General features: G+C 46.5%; 1 protein-coding gene across 4 annotated transcripts in view; it reads left to right on the top strand.

The window, feature by feature from the left end:
- MIS18BP1 (MIS18 binding protein 1) overlaps nt 1-17380 on the top strand; it is a 679433-nt gene that overhangs the window by 379014 nt on the left and 283039 nt on the right. For all 4 annotated transcript variants that reach the window (XM_086937270.1, XM_086937268.1, XM_086937269.1 and 1 more), the window contains one exon: nt 14368-14540. In XM_086937270.1, coding sequence (XP_086793396.1) covers nt 14368-14540 — 173 coding nt within the window. The remainder of the gene's footprint in view (nt 1-14367; nt 14541-17380) is intronic.

Below are 17380 nucleotides of genomic sequence, written 5' to 3'. Positions count from 1 at the left end.
GTTTGGGTTGGGTTTGCTCTATATAAAAATTCAGGGGGAAAAAATGAAAAAAATAGTTTCATTTACTCTTTCAATGCTATTTGCATCTAAATAACCGAAGGTGCTCATGACTTCACAAAGAGCATGACCCCCTCCTGTGCTGCAATCCTTCCCTTCTGCCACCGACCAGCATCTCTTTCACAGCTCATCAGCAGCTGAAAGAGTTGATTGTCTTTTTTAATGGTTAGAACTTCCAGGCGCCAAAATGCGGGATTATGGGTATCATCTTTGGCCTTTGAGTAAGAAGTGCCTGGATCTTCATTGGCAGGTGGGCCTCACAGCTATGTCTGTAGCCGAGTCCTGTGTGCGCTGTTTGTGCACCCCCCCCGCCACCGTGATGCTTTGCTTCAGAAAGGCCGAGACTAGGGGCAAAGCAACCTATTCATCACGGAGGCGGGGGGCAAAAGTGACACATTTAGTGCAACTTAAACACTTCCTTTCCCACCTCGTGCGCGGCGCCCCTGGCTTCCCTTCACGGCGCACCAGGGCGCCGCGGCGCACAGTTTGGGAACCATGGCTTTAGGGGGAGGTTACCTGGAGGGTGGTGGGGATGAGGGAACATGTTTTATTCAGTGGATTTTTAAAGATCTAGCATGGATTTGCCCCAGAAGGGACGTGGTATGGTTGACGAAGATCTTTAGACTGTATTTTATGATTTTTAGATTAATTTTGGGAGCGTAATTTATGTGATGTGTATTTTCTGATACTGATAGAAAGGTTTAATTTAAAAAAATGTGTACTCTGTGTGTATTTTTGCTTTATTTCTTTATTCTAAATAGTTCTGCATTGCCATCGCTTGGAATTGGGTTATGATCTATTCCGATCTCACTCGTTATGTATGGGGTTGAAATGTAATGTCATTGAATAGCTATAGTCTTTTTTTCATAACTGCACTTTTATTGCTCTTGTATTGTCATTGTAATATTTCTATTACAAGGTCAGATGAGGGTGTCAACCATGAGTGTGGTTCAGCAGTTGATAAAATGTAAAATGTTAACTATTTGTAGTTTCTTAACTATATACAAGACTCCACTTGATTTGTTTAAAGTAAAACTTTTGACTTTATGGAAACTTTTTGTTTTTGTGCCAAGCTGTTTTGATGAGTACGTAATATTGTTCAACGTCCTCTTTCATATGTTACTGTAGGTTTTAGTCCTATTCTTTACTCCTATTGTTTCACAAACTATCAGGCCAGTTTTTTCATTATTGTTTAGAGTTTTACAGTCTTTATGTTCGTCTGTTATGAGTCTTATTTTTTTCATATTCTGTGTTTTTTCCTTTACATTGCCAAAGGGTTCTCGCTCCTTATGGTCAATATCCTTTTTGTATACTCTATTTGAATCTTTATTTCAATTTTACTGGCTGGCTTTAAAAGATTTGGTTTTCAGTCCAAATTTCTTATTCTCAAAAATACTCCAAATAGGACATTATTGTTTAAAAAAAATAATTACGACTCCATATTGTAGGGTGCAGTGAGTTTTTGGATGTACTGGTATGTAAATTACAGATTATTATTTGTAATCTCTTGGCTCCAATATATTAATTGAGAAATGGTTATGTGTCTTATCATCATACCATCATTTGTAACGATGTAATCATTCACTAGGCCTACTCCTCTGTAAAAAAGTCCTTTAAAACAGCTTGACTGTAAAGGACCTCCCAGGTGTCCATCGTGGTCCCATTCATGTGCAGGTTCGTACTCTTGCTGCTTTAGCTGAAAAGCAGATGGTGGCTGTAGGTTACATAGATATACACCTTTGACTAAATGTCATTTTATTTTCGCTTGACATTAAGGCTTTAAACTGCATACCATTAGTGATATTTTTGATTTGTTCAGTTCTTTCATCTAACTCAGTGGTTCCCATCCTGTGGTGCTGGGACCCCTGTCGGTCTGCGAATCCCCCTCAGAGTTGTCTGCGAATTCTTAGAAAATTAAATAATATTAACAGATTAATAAAGTGTATCTAACTAAAGAAGCTACATGTACAATTGGAAATTTTAAAACTCACTATTAACGTGAAGGAATTTGAACTTGGAGGCTAAAAATTAAATTAGTAACCTCAGATTCGTGGGAGCCGTGCAGGTGTTTCAAACAGACTACAGTATACACGATGAGTGACCTCAGTTGAATTTAGAAGAGCTCCGAATGTTCTATCAAAATGAAAAAAAGAAATGTTTATTCTATATGTGTTTGTGAATTAAAGAAAATGTGTCCTGATTTGTGTACTTGTTGGAATGCTTTCTTCTTCATTTTTTATGTATTGTTTTGCGGTTCAAATCATCGACAATGCTTAGGCCAGGGTCTTCGGCTTCCAGTAATGACTCAGTGGAGGGGGGTCCCCGGAGATCCAGTTATGATTACGTGGGGGTCTCCTGCAGTCAAAAGGTTAAGAACCACAAAATTCTCTTTTGAATTATTTCCGCCAGGTGAGGATGTTTGTTGCAAGTAAAAAACTGTCACTGACTGCCTGTTTATTGAAACGTGTGCACAGATACTATTTCTTGTGTTTCAAATTTAACAAAAATGCCAGTCTACAAATCTGACTCTCCAATTAAAGCCAGGTCAGACATGGCAGCTACAATGGACATGATTCTCAAAAAGTTGACGGAAGTCCACGATCTCGCCAAATCCACCAAGAACAACACTGATTCAATGCAGCTCGAACTCACGGCCATTAGGGAGGACATGAGTAACATGAATAAAAGCCTAGGCGAAGCTGAACAGCGCCTGAGCAAGGTGAAAGACTTATCTTCCCAATCATAAAAAAACGATAAAACACCTCGAGACCACCACAGACACCCTCAGACGACAGAACGCAGAGTTAGAAGACCGCAACAGGAGGGGTAATATCCGTATTTTGGGAATTCCGGAAAACTCTGAAAAAGATGCAGACTAGTGCCTATCGTTTCTGGAGTCTTGGATTCCTATGATAACAAAGATCGTCTTCCACCATGATTTCGAGCTAGATAGGGCTCACAGGATCGTCGCTTTCGTGGACAAAAAAAGGAAGGGCCCACGCCCCATGATATGCAAGCCTCTCAGGTACCAACATGTCGAAGCCATCCTTCAATTTGCGAGGAAGAACGACCAAATTCTCTGGGAGGGGCAGCGCATCATCTTCACCCAGGATTTCTCCAGAGACACTGTTGAGCTAAGAAAAAAGGGTTCCTTCAACTCGGAGATAAACTGAAAGCAAAGAACATCTCGTTCTCCTTCTCTGGCCCCTCCAGGTTCAAGATCATTGAAAATGGGAAACCCCACTTTTACACCGATCCCAGAGATCTAGCTTGCCACTTGGAAGACTGCCCGATACAGAGCATGGACCAGTCTTGCGGCGCTTCAAACAAAAGGAAAACGGACCATCAAGACTCTCACGACCCAAAGGTCAACTGACTCATGTCCATATCACCTCTCAGTACGAGGGGGCAAACCAGGCGGTTTGTTGTGGCTCATCACTTTGATCTTCCAGTATCGTGAGTACTCACCTCAATAGCACACAACTTGAAGGTGCGAACAGTTCTACTAGGTCCTAATCACTTGTGCCTCACTGTTATTGGGTCTACCTTCTTTCCACTTCAGCGATGCAACTCTGAGAACCATGGTAGTGAACCCAGCAGTTACATATCGACTGTTTGACTAGGGTCCCAGCCCTTTACCTCAGTTCTCACTTACATTCATGTTTCATGTTTATAATCGACTATGGTCTCTATCAGTTAACGTTCTTATGTTATTGCACGAGTCAAATGGACTAGACATTCATATATGTAATCTGTGCTCAGCCTGCCTACCCAGGTATGACCTGATTTATTTCTAGTTTCGCTAGACTGCCATATGCACCATGTTCACACACCTCTTCAAGGTCACCAAAATAGTCCTCCATACTTTAACGCTCTTACATTAGTGTACGATTCAAAAGAGATAGACACTCATACACGTAACCTGTGCTCAGCCTGCCTACCCAGGTTTTACTAGGCTTATTTCTAGTTTTGCCAGATCTCCATATGTACCATGTTCCATACACCTCTTCAAGGTCACCAAGGTAGCCCTCTATACTACCCTAACAAGTTCACATATTCAAGGTTCTACTTTGGCTTGCCCTGTAGGGGCGAACAATTGGTTTATTCTTGTTCTATGCCTGACATAATGTTAGATTCTAATCTTCTGTTCTGCTAAGTGACGGTACTGCCATCGTACACCCTGCGTTCATGTTTTGGGAGAGGGAGGGGAGGCAGGGGGGTTGGGGAGGGGGATAGGGAGGGGGAAGGGGGAGGGGAATGTTGGAGTTACCTAGGGAGCTGCATGCCTCTTTAGTTGTTTTTTTCTGTTCTGCCTTGATTGTTTTCTTTTATTTCCATGATACGGTCAACATTGCTCATGTAGTGCTATGCAACTCGGGCTCCTTACAGTGGCCTTGGCTTAGTCCTTCTTCCAGTACTTCATCAGCGGTCCCTCAGTGCTGCACTACGCGCACTGTCCCAAGTCCGCCCCACACTGCGCACCTTTTATTGTCGGATGGCTGACACTAAATCCCTCTTAGAAAATCTCAACATAGTCTCCCTGAATGTTAAGGGCCTTAACCACCCGGTAAAGAGGCGGAAAATCTTCGAGTACTTGGCTAAGTCGAAAGGAGATATTATTCTCCTGCAGGAGACTAAACTTACTGAGGAAGACACGCGTTTTATCACCTCCAACTGGATTTCCAACTCCACCTGCTCTCCAGCTAATCATAAAAAAGGAGGGGTAATTACACTGATTGCCAAAAAATCCAATCTAACGGTTGTCTCACACACACATGACTCAGAGGGTGGGACGCTTTTCCAGACAGAGGATTATTGGAGGCATTCTTGGGTTCGACCTCGCTATCCAGCGGCTATCAGAGGACAAGGCGCCACACCTCGCCGCACCCGCTCCGCGGGTGCCGCATCGCCTACCTGCCCATCGGGACTTTGTTGAGGGGCTACAGGCTTCTGGGTGAGTGCGGTCAGCGGGGCTGCGAGCGTGCAGGGGACTCCATTGCCCAGGAGCCCCTGCGAGACCTTTCTACAGCTTCCGGTCCGCTCTCCCTGCTGCCGCCCCCCGTCCCCTGCACTTTAAAAACTCTTCTCACCCTTACCTTTGGTGGGACGCTTTTCCAGACAGAGGATTATTGGAGGCATTCTTGGGTTCGACCTCGCTATCCAGCGGCTATCAGAGGACAAGGCGCCACACCTCGCCGCACCCGCTCCGCGGGTGCCGCATCGCCTACCTGCCCATCGGGACTTTGTTGAGGGGCTACAGGCTTCTGGGTGAGTGCGGTCAGCGGGGCTGCGAGCGTGCAGGGGACTCCATTGCCCAGGAGCCCCTGCGAGACCTTTCTACAGCTTCCGGTCCGCTCTCCCTGCTGCCGCCCCCCGTCCCCTGCACTTTAAAAACTCTTCTCACCCTTACCTTTGGTGGGACGCTTTTCCAGACAGAGGATTATTGGAGGCATTCTTGGGTTCGACCTCGCTATCCAGCGGCTATCAGAGGACAAGGCGCCACACCTCGCCGCACCCGCTCCGCGGGTGCCGCATCGCCTACCTGCCCATCGGGACTTTGTTGAGGGGCTACAGGCTTCTGGATGAGTGCGGTCAGCGGGGCTGCGAGCGTGCAGGGGACTCCATTGCCCAGGAGCCCCTGCGAGACCTTTCTACAGCTTCCGGTCCGCTCTCCCTGCTGCCGCCCCCCGTCCCCTGCACTTTAAAAACTCTTCTCACCCTTACCTTTGGTGGGACGCTTTTCCAGACAGAGGATTATTGGAGGCATTCTTGGGTTCGACCTCGCTATCCAGCGGCTATCAGAGGACAAGGCGCCACACCTCGCCGCACCCGCTGCGCGGGTGCCGCATCGCCTACCTGCCCATCGGGACTTTGTTGAGGGGCTACAGGCTTCTGGGTGAGTGCGGTCAGCGGGGCTGCGAGCGTGCAGGGGACTCCATTGCCCAGGAGCCCCTGCGAGACCTTTCTACAGCTTCCGGTCCGCTCTCCCTGCTGCCGCCCCCCGTCCCCTGCACTTTAAAAACTCTTCTCACCCTTACCTTTGGTGGGACGCTTTTCCAGACAGAGGATTATTGGAGGCATTCTTGGGTTCGACCTCGCTATCCAGCGGCTATCAGAGGACAAGGCGCCACACCTCGCCGCACCCGCTCCGCGGGTGCCGCATCGCCTACCTGCCCATCGGGACTTTGTTGAGGGGCTACAGGCTTCTGGGTGAGTGCGGTCAGCGGGGCTGCGAGCGTGCAGGGGACTCCATTGCCCAGGAGCCCCTGCGAGACCTTTCTACAGCTTCCGGTCCGCTCTCCCTGCTGCCACGCCCCCCCTACTTATAGCTTTGGCACTCCCGCAGCGCGGGACGCAGCCCGGACGAAGACAGGACAAAGACTGGGCCGTTAGAGGCCGTTCGAGGTCTAAGAGGGCTGGGCTGGGCCACCCTCCCTTAATTTTAATTTGTTTCTGGGTTTACTCCTGTGTGGCACATCTTATAGTTTAATTGTGGTGTGTATTTTAATTAATTTATTGACCTGTATTCTGTAATATGTGTTCACGGGGTAGTCGGAGCAAGACCCTCATGGCAGCTAGCAATCCCAACAGGTCCATAGAAGATTTCCTAGTCAAAACCAATTTGGCTATTGACGAGGAAATCAGTAAAATGCAGCACAAGGTCTCGTTAGAACTTGATGCTGCACGTAGGTTGTCAGCACATATTGCTAGCTCCAAAAAATCATCTCTGGGAAATATTGCATCTGCCCGTACCCCTGACCGTTCAATCGCTCCACGGGCGTTATTAGCAACGGCAGTGATGCATCCTGTTCCTCCCATCATTCCCTTACATTCCCCTCCAATCTCCCAACCCAACATAGTTCATTTAAATACTGGCCATGCTCCCCTTTTTAGCATCGCAACTTCCCGCCCTCTTCCTAAAGCATCCCAAGTAGCAAGTCTTTGTAGAGATAAGAAAGCGGCAGCATACAAAAAGAAATGCCTTGCGAGAACTTTGCACGCAAAGAAAAAAGCCAGAATAGCAAGATTAAAATTCTTTAATAACAGGCGGGCCATGGGATCTCTTGGGGTGAAGGATGTTATCCCCCAACCGTCTCCAAGTGCTCTTAATGGGGAAGCTACTATGGAAACTCATAGTTCAGTGGTAGATGATGTTCTTATCATCTCTCCCAGTCAAGACAGTACAAATATTCTGGAGGGTCGGGTGACTGGCCCGGTGTCTGACAGGGAGGGTGATAGTGAATTCCTGCACCTAGTATGGGACACGCTTAAGCAGTTACTCTCCCCCCTAGAACTAAGGCTTTCTCGTATAGAGAATAACCTCCTTGAAATGGATAGGACCATTGTCACCCTGGCTAGCCTGAGTCTCAAGGAAATGGATGCTAAGCTTTTATGTGCAACTGAACCCATTCCCCAGCCTTTAGCTTCAGAACCCGCCCAAACTCCTTTACAACCAGTATCAATCGTTCCCGAGATTTTGCCAATATCCAAACCCATCCCAAAACCTCGTACCATCATTGCTAAAACTATTGTACCTACCCCTAGCCTTGTAGCACCTAAACCCCCTCTTTCGTACAAACCAGCCCACAGGCCGAACACTGACACCAGGGTGCCAGCCAACCATCCCCTCAGGCCGCCCCCTAAGCGTAACCCACCACGCCAGGCCAGTCGTAACAACTTTAGAGGAGGATTCATTGACCTCCCGCCTGAAGCAGGGCCGTACGTTGTTATATTAGCCGGTGTCCCAGAGTTGGATCAACAATCCCAGGAAAATGATCTTTCATTAAAAAATAAAGTCATTTACTGGCTGAATTCCAACAAACCGCTCCCCGACCAGCAAAGAAGCAGTGTACTTATGGTCCAGAGAGTTCCTTGGATCGGCCGCACCCATAAGTCTATTGCCGGAGACTGTGTGGTGGTTTCTTTTTCGGATCCCCACACAGCTCAGCAATTATGTGCTCGACCATCTTTTGAGGCCAACTCCGCAATAGTAGTGAGGCCCCTCACTTTTTTCTACCCCCCCAGACATCAACCAGTGAATGAGGGTTTATGGACCACCGCTAGGAATGCTAGTCGTCCAACTTATAGTTTTGTTGGTCAGAACCAACCAAACTGGTGGCAAGGGTTTTCAACCTCTAATAGGTTCGGCTGCTTGGAGGAGGTGGATTGACTTGAGCGGTCTGGAGGTCCTCCATCCCCAAGTCCTTCTCTTGTCGGCCGTTCGTCGCCTAACAATCTGGGCACAGTTTTAGATTCAGCACACACTCCTGTTTTGGCAATGGATGAAGTACAGAGCGTGGTACAGTTACCATGTGTACTAACTGCAGATTGCCCTTTAAGAGTCATCTCTTGGAATATTGCTGGGCTTAGGGGACGTCTGGAGAATGACGATTGGGTCAATTTCATTGATTCATATGATATCGTCATCTTCCAGGAAACCTGGTCAACCGTCCCATTGTATAAATTGGGTTATCTAAATTTTTCAAAACCCGCAATTAAGAGCCCCAAGGGTAGGGCCTCTGGTGGTCTTACTATCTGGTTAAAAAATAACTTGGGTTTCCATGGTAGGGAAATACCGGTGGCGAGTGCAGATCTCTTATGTATTAGCCTGTGTAAACCCAATACCCCAGATATTATTTTAGTTGATGTCTATGCCCGTGGCTGTCAGGGTGGGAAAAAACAAGACGTCTTGGACGATCTTGACCATTTATTTAAGAACTTCGGGTCCGACCAGATTGTAATTGTGGCGGGAGACTTAAATACCTCCATTGAGCCCATCTCCTCCCTGGCAGAGGATGTGGGGTCTGAGGAGGACACTGCTTGGGCAATCCCCCCGCTTACTATTGCAAAGGGCGTTAAGGGTACTGAGGCAGCTATTCATTGGCTGGGCTTTTGTTTAGAATGGGGCCTACGGGCGGCCAATGGTCGTACACGATCCGATCGCCTTGGGTCCAACACCTTTGACAACGGTTTGTGCTCAAGCCGTATCGACTATATTTTGATTAAAATCGAGTGCTGGTCCATTGTACAAGACATGGCGATAGAGCCCCGCCCAGAGAGCGACCATAATCCCCTTTCTCTTGGGATCTTGGTCCCAGGCATGGGGGCACCAGCTAGGAGGACTAATATCTTAACATCTGATGTTATTCTGTGCCACAACAGGCGCCGTGTACAATGGTCTAGAGTTTTGGAGGACCCCGTACTTACCTCAAAGATAGAGGAAGAGGTAAGGGACGCGTGGAGTAGGATGGCTTTGTTATCTTTAGCTGATGCAGCGGACCCCATAATTACCAACCTTCATGAGGAGTGTTTTTCGACCCTTAAAAACCTTCTCACGAAACCATTTAGGCCTGCTAAAACTAGAGTTCACAAAAAATGGTACAATAAGAAGTGTAGAGACGCGCACAGCAGCTTATTAGCTGCTGTGAAGGCCCGGAACTCCGATGCCATAAGAACGACAAGGCAATGTTACAAGCGTACCATTCAGGCTGCTAAGCGTGAATGGGATGACTCATACTGGCTCGATCTCCTAGGTGCATGCGACTCCCCTAATCTTACGGATTTTTGGTTTATTATAAGGCGGAGAAAGGACCCTGCAGCTCAGGTTCCAGTAAATCATGTCTCCGCCCAATTGTGGGTGGAATTCTACTCCGCACAGTTTAATGACCCAAACATAGCGCCAGCTCCTTCGATGGAAACTACACTGTTGTGCCAACCCTCTTATACTGGAGACAGACTTATGTTTTTGGAATCTGATACTGCACTCGCTCTCGAGTCAGTTCAGTCGGGCAAAGCTCCTGGCATTGATGCTATTCCTGCTGATGTTTTTAAACTCAAACCTGACCTTTGGATCCCATATATAACCTTACTGGCAAATAACATAGCTGCAGGGGCCGAGATTCCTCCCTCATGGAAGGGTGCAGAAATTTTGCCAGTCTACAAGAAGGGTGACCGTTCCCTCCCCAACAATTATCGGCCCATTAGTTTGATCGATTCAATCCAGAAAATTGTGTCAAGAATGATTCTAACAAGAATTCTGGATTGGATCGATTCAAATAATATTCTTTCCCCTATGCAGGCGGGTTTCAGGTTTGGGACGAGCACAGTTGATCAAGTCTTCCGGTTTACATTACTTTTTTGGAAGGTGGTTTTGTTGGGTGGTGGTATGTTATATGCTGCTTTCGTTGACCTCAAGTCGGCTTTCGACTTGGTGCCAAGGAAGAAGTTGTGGGAGGCCCTTAACCACATGGGATTTCCGCCCGAGCTCTTGATCCTAGTCCAGCGACTCCATGAGGACAATTATGCCCAGGTTAGGTGGGGCAGTCAGGGGCAGGTGACCAAGCAATTCCCTGTACAACGTGGGGTGCGTCAAGGCTGTGTCCTGGCCCCCACGTTGTTTCTCCTATTCATTAATCAGGTCACACAATACTTTATCAACACACAGTCGGATGCTCCCATGCTGGGTGGTCGAAAGTACCCCATGTTGATCTTTGCAGACGACACCCTCCTGCTTTCTAAAACTAGAGCCGGGCTTCAGGTAGCCCTGAACAGATTTTCCGAGTTTTGTAGCAAGAACGACTTGCAAATAAACTTGGAAAAAACAAAATTTATGGTCTTTTGCAAGAAATCTCCCCCTAAGTGTACCGTTTCTTTAAACGGAGTTCATATCGAGCAAGTTAGGGTCATGACATACCTTGGTGTTACCCTAGACCACCAACTCAGCTGGAACCCCCAAGTGGAAACGTCCAAACTTAAGTTTAATAGGTTGGCTGGCTGTTTGCTTCATGAACAGAAGAACTCCTTTACTAGGTGTGTTAGCCCTGTGTTAAAAATTCTTGAGGTGAAAGTCATCCCCGCAACCCTTTATGGAGCAGAAGTTTGGGGTCATAAGAATCTCTCCAGTCTGTCCACTGCGCAGAACAGGTTCCTACGGAATCTGGTTAGTCTCCCCCAGTCCACCCCAACTAAACCTCTATTATTGGATCTTGGCTGCAGACCAATCGACGAGATGGCCCTGTATCGGGTGGTGGCCTTTTGGCGCCGCATCTGGACCTCTCCTGAGCTTGGCCTGTTTATCCAAGAGTTGGAGGAGGTAAAACTCTTGTGGGGGGCAAACAAAATACAATGGTTTTGTGTAGTTAAAAATGTATTGAAATTGATGGGTCTCCCGGAGCTTTGGTCCAACCCGGGGGGGGCAACTTTTCCCTCTAAACTTGAGTTTAAGGCACTCTTTTGGGCTTGGAGGAAATCTATTCTTGTAAACCAATCCCTGGATGCTAACATAACTGGCTCCTTTTTAGTGTTTAAGGCTGTTCCCTCATTAGAACAGTATTGGGACCTTATCACAAGAGTACCAGACCGCAAACTATACCACCAGTTCCGAATTGGCACCCTGCCCATCAATTCCTTTACAGCAAAATGGGATATGTCCACAGGAAACAAATGCTATTGGTGTGCAGACCAGGAGGAAAGTGTTGGTCACTTCTTCTTTGGTTGCCCTGCCTACCGTGCACCAAGAATTAAGTGGTTAAAGCCGATCTGCTTGTCTCTGAACTGTGCTGGCTTTCGAGACGCACTCCACAAACTTCGTGTTATCAGATCAGAAACTGTAGTGGTAGGTGTTGCAAAATTTTTACGATGGGCCTGGCTGATTCGTTCTAAGAAACTGGGTATCCCTGTATGCTGAATGTCCTTTTATTAATTTGTACATAGCACCCTGTATTGTTCTTAGTGGTATTAACTTTTGTGCAAATTATCATTGTCCCATTTGTTTTTATATACATATGTCTAAATAATTTTTTCATTTTTAGGAATGTTGTGTGTTTAATATTATACTGCTGGAGTGTCTTTTTATATATTGTGTATGACTGTATTCCTGTCTTTTATGAATTTTTAATTCGAAATAAAGACATATCGAATCGAATCGACTCAGAGGGCAGACTCTTAATCACACATTTAATAAGGAACGACGACCCCATCCATGTTGTAAACCTGTACAGCCCCAACTCGGACGATCTCGATTTCTGGGACTCAGTCTCCCTAGCCATAGAACCCATTCCTCAAGAAGATCTTTTAATCGTAGGGGGTGACTTTAACGTACCACTTGATCCTATCCTTGACCAACAATCTAAATGCCTTTTCCACCCTTCTCGCTCCCATTAGGCACTCATGCGGATGAGCAACCGGTTCCTACTGAAGGACTCCTGGCGACTTCAGAACCCCGATTGTAGGGAATACACCTTTTACTCCGCTCCACACAACTCCTATTCCAGAATAGATTTTATCCTTCTGTCGAGGTCCTTCACCCACCTCATTCAAGAAACTGATATTGCGCCAAGACTACTATCTGATCACCCTCACACTCTCTAATGACTTTCACCACAAACTAGACTCACTGATCTCTGCTTTCCTGTGGAGGGGGAAACGGGCCAGAATTAGCCTAAAGAAGCTGTGCCTTGACAAAACCCTAGGTGGGGTCAACCTAGCGAACTTCAGGCTTTACCAAACTGCCTTTCTAGCCAAACAAGGCTCACTCTGGCTAGCTCCCGAGCCAGGTTACACCCCAGTCTGGCTTCATGTGGAGAAAGCTCTCTTTGAGAACCTCGACCCAATCTCCTTTCTTACCGCCTCACTAAACACACCTACTTGCTCCACCTCAATCTTTAAAAACAATAAACTAGCCCGCCTAATCGTTGATAAACTCCTGTCTAGCCAGCTTAAACGATCAAAGTGAGAATCCCTCTGGCATAACCATATTCTTTTATACAAGGGGAAGCCTTTGCATAATGCTACCTGGGCTGCCAAGGGCATTTTCTTCCCTCACCAACTCTGCACTGACACCGGGCCACTCTCTTTCGCTGACCTCCAGAAGAAATATGACCTAGAAGCTATAGAGTTTTACAACGTCTTGAATGTTAAGGTGGCACTCACCAAAGCAAACCTCACCAACCACACTCCTTCTCTCTTAAGCTTTTTAACCACCCTCAATAGATTAGGCCACCAAGTCTCCAGAATCTATAAACTTCTGCGGCCACAACAGAGTAATCTTACTAATGATCTGCGACAGTTCTGGGAATCTGTCTCCTCGTCACCGGTCTCAGATGAGGAGTGGGCCAAAACTTTGGAATCAGCCACACGTCATAAAATTAGCCCCACTCTTTCCCAAACGAAGTTTTGGCTCCTCCACAAAGCTTTTTGGACCCCAGCACGCCTCTTCCTACACAACATTAGGGAGGACGACATCTGTTGGAATTGTAACGAGGGGACAGTAGATCTCGAACACTTAATACTTAAATGCCCATGTGTCTCTGCCTTCTGGGACAAAATCTTTGCCTTCATCACTAAAGTCCTATCCATCACACCCATGCTGGAATTCTCCACCCTTGTCTTGGGCTTTACTAAAGCTATTTCCCTTTCAGAAGACAACAGGGCCCTACTCGACCTCTTACTCACAGCTGCTGTAAAAATCATCCTCAACAATTGGAAAAATACCCGTAAGGCATCCTTTAACCACTGGCTGAATCGGATCTCCAACCTCAGAGGTGCAGACAACAACTCACTCCTGAACACACCTTGGCGTCCACCCCATAGAAAAATGTGGTCCTCACAGAATGACTACTTCAGTGTTCACAAGCCACCCTGAATCTCTCATCCTAATCACAAGTTCCGGACCGGTTCCCTCGCCTGCAATCAGGCACTGCACTAAAAGCTGCCCCATCTCTTCCTCTATTGACTAGCAGTCCCTTTTATGACCCTGTCACTGACTCACAAACACCCCCCGCCTCGGACAGCTACTTTGCACTTTACGTGATGCACTTCATGTGGTGATAAATAGGACACCCTCGGGTATTGTTTGTGCCCTGGTTTACATTCATTGACCAGTTATGTACTTATATGATTCCAAATTGATGCTTGTGCCCTAATGTCCAGACTAGGCACCGCTCTTTGTTGACTGTATACCTGTATGAAAACTGTGCATGATCACTTTCCCTAACCCCATATCTCTTGTGTACAATTATTATGATTGTTATTACTGTTTACACCTATTATTCTTATTATTCTTATTGGTATTATTATTACTACTGTTATTATTTATTCCTATGTATGTAAGTATTTTCGTCTTGTTTTTGCTGCAGACTCCCAATAAAAAACTTGTGAAATCAAAAAAACATGTTTAGCAAAATAATGTTTACGCAAAGAATTTATGACTTTTCATCAAATTTGATCTTACTTTTTGTACCACAGTGGTAGATATAGATTAAGTATTATTAAACATAAAACATAGATGACTATGTACTTTTTTCCTTCCAGGGCCGTGTCATCCCTGCCTAAACATAAGAGTGGGTTTTGGGTTGATGTGGCAATGGCAGTGGGTAGTCGATCTGCTGAGGAATGCCAACAGAAGCACATGGAAAAACAACAGTCAAAAAATTCAAAAGTTAACACCAACAAAAAGCGTGACTCTGGTAAAAAGGATATGAAAGGTAACAACACTTTAAATTCTAACTCTGTGTACGGATCCCATCTTGAATAATGCCTTGCTGATTTATAATTGTTATATTTAAAACAGGTTTTTGAAACAAAAATGTAAAGTTCAGTTTCTTGGCTATAACCAGGGAAATGTGGACAGTAAAGAATTAACCTATGAACACCTAATCTATCTGATGTGTGTGGCCATGGTGGCTAAGGTGTCATGGAAAGTTGAGGATAGCTGCCATAGCCTGCCTTCCTCTGCCCACACCCATCATCATCGCACAAATTACTGGTTTCATTGGAAAGTGGAAGACATCCGTGGAGCACCAAATGCGTGATGGCCTTGGGCCGTATTAAAGAAGGTGCCCAGGAGGTGCAACGGGCGTTGCGCCCGCCTTGCGCGCCCTGGGGTACTTTGGTATTATCGAAGGGGGCGCAGACGCTTGTACGCCCCCTTCTATAATGCCAGTAGCTCTGGCACATTTGAAGCATCAGCGCTACCTTCAGAGGGTGTTCCCTCATTTGCAAAGGTTTGTGCCCTATGCAAATGAGAGAATTCCTTTGACTCTGCTCCCACCGCCATGGTCCCACTACGCATATTACAAGTTTCCTCTCAGCCGGCGGTGTCATGGAGGTTCCTCCTCCATGTACAACGTGGCGGAGAGGAAACAAAGGGGGTCTTACAGGGCCGCGTGTGCCTCCACCACATGTGGATGCATACAGAGGGGCATAACATGTGCCCCCCAGTGTGCATGCAACCAGTTCCTACACAGCATGGAATTTCAAGTCTATGCTGTGCAACAACCTTGTTTTGCAGTCCCATTGCAGTGCCTTTTTTAAAGGCACCACCGCCTTTGAAAGTGAAACCGCCGTGGGAGTGCCACACCACCCGCCTGCCAGACCACTTTAAAGTCATAATATGTCAGGCAGGTGATGGCGAATCTCGCTGGTGAGGGTGCGAGGCATTGACATACGACCCGCTTCAGCACCACCGAAACCTGTCATTGGCCTCTTGGTGTTGAGGACCATTCACTTTGTGTTGAAGGCCTTCCTCAAAGGGAGGCTGGTCCAAGCCCTCACCGACAACGCAACCATCATGTGTTATTGTAAAAGTCAGGACAGAATGGCATCCTGGGTCCTATGCCAGGACAGCTTGCGCCTTTGGAACTGGATGAGTGCATCTCCCTGGTCGTGAACCACCTGGAAGAATCTTTGAATTCCAGGGAGGACATACTCTTCCACTGACAACAGGCGGAACACAAATGGCAGCTACACCCAGAGGTGGCAAAGGGTATTTTTCAGAAGTAGAGAGAACACTGGCTCGATCTGTTCGCTACCACCAAGAACACATAATATCAACACTTTTGCGTGTCGGAGTTTCCAAAAGGCCACGCTCTTGTAGATGTGTTCCACCTAGAGTGTAGCTCTGGATTACATTATGCCTTCCAGCCTCTACCTCCTCTGTACAGATTTCTCAAAACGATCAGGAACAACTGGGGTCAAGACATCCTAGTGGCTTTGAATTGGGCCAGAAGAATATGGTACCCAAGACTTCTGGACTGGAAGCTCTTTCTTGTGATCATAAGGCTCTTTGTAAGGGTCTTCTGTTGCAGCAGCAGGAAAGGTTCTTGCACCCAGGCCTAATTAGTCTACACCTGTGCGTGGAAAATGAGTGTCGAAAATTGACTGTTTAAGACTTTTCTCCTAAAGTAGTGGATGTCACTCTAGCTGCTAGGCATCCAGGTACAAATATTGTTTACAGCACACACTGGTATAGCTTTATGACCTGTTGTAATGCCAACGTTACTGACCCATAACATACAAATTTGTCGAATGTTTTGTTTTTTTCTGTTGTCCGTAGCCCAACGAGGCCTTGGAGTGGGCACTTGGGATCCAGTCCAGCATGTGGGGGTATTTACATGATCTCTTTTCCCAACCCCTATAAAGGCAGCAACATATTGTTTGATCCATATGGCCCTACTTCAAGAATCCCACATAATGTAGCCAGAAGGGGCCAGGCTTCAAAAGCTTCAGTGGGGTCATCTCTCCTCTTCTAATTCTTCAGTCTATGCCATGGGGGCTTAATTTGGGTTAGGGCAGGAGGCCTTTTCAAAACGGTTATGGTGCAAGCAGACAGGACGGGCAGGTTTGTCTTGGTGGAAGGAAGGTTGGACAGGAACTCAGTGTTACCAGGAAGTACTTATTCTCAAAGCAGAACAACACACATTTCTGCTCGAGCACTCTAAACTGCTAGCTAAATGGGTAAACATTCAATGGTGACTTGAATGGTGTTACATGTCGTGCTAGACTCATCACATCAACTATTACAGCAGACTCAGAGTGTCCACAGAGCAAATGTATTGTCACTCTGGGTGGTGCAGTGGTCCATACAAGGGGTTAGACTATACTTTTTTTACTGCCCCCCACACAAGCGATATGTGCGATTTAAGTAAGTTGTCTGCTTGACATCGCTCGGCCAGCTTTTCTCCTTCACCAGTGATCTCAGCCAAACCATTTCAGACCACAGTGTGTTATTGCTGGACCTGACTTGTGCAAAGTCCATCCTCCTATTCTGTTGTGGCACCTTTAGGGCTCCATCTTGGAGACAGAACATTCTATAGTTTCCTTGCCTAAATGGTTATTTTGAGAACAAGGGCACAGTATCATCCTCTATGACTGAGTGGGAGACCTTCCGTGTAGTTATGCGAGGTCATTTCATTCATGCTGTAGTTTGTATGTGCAAGGCCCTTGAGATGGAGCTGGGCAGAGTTCAAGACTCACTTGTTCAAATGAATGTAAAACAGCTGGGGCACAACTCTCTAGGACTCTCTGAGGATTTTGTGTTAGAAAC

Source organism: Lissotriton vulgaris, chromosome 9 (genome assembly GCF_964263255.1).
Source record: "Lissotriton vulgaris chromosome 9, aLisVul1.2, whole genome shotgun sequence".
Classification (NCBI taxonomy): domain Eukaryota; kingdom Metazoa; phylum Chordata; class Amphibia; order Caudata; family Salamandridae; genus Lissotriton; species Lissotriton vulgaris.
The sequence above is the reverse complement of the archived record's forward strand: the minus strand, read 5'-3'. Positions and strand labels throughout refer to the sequence as shown.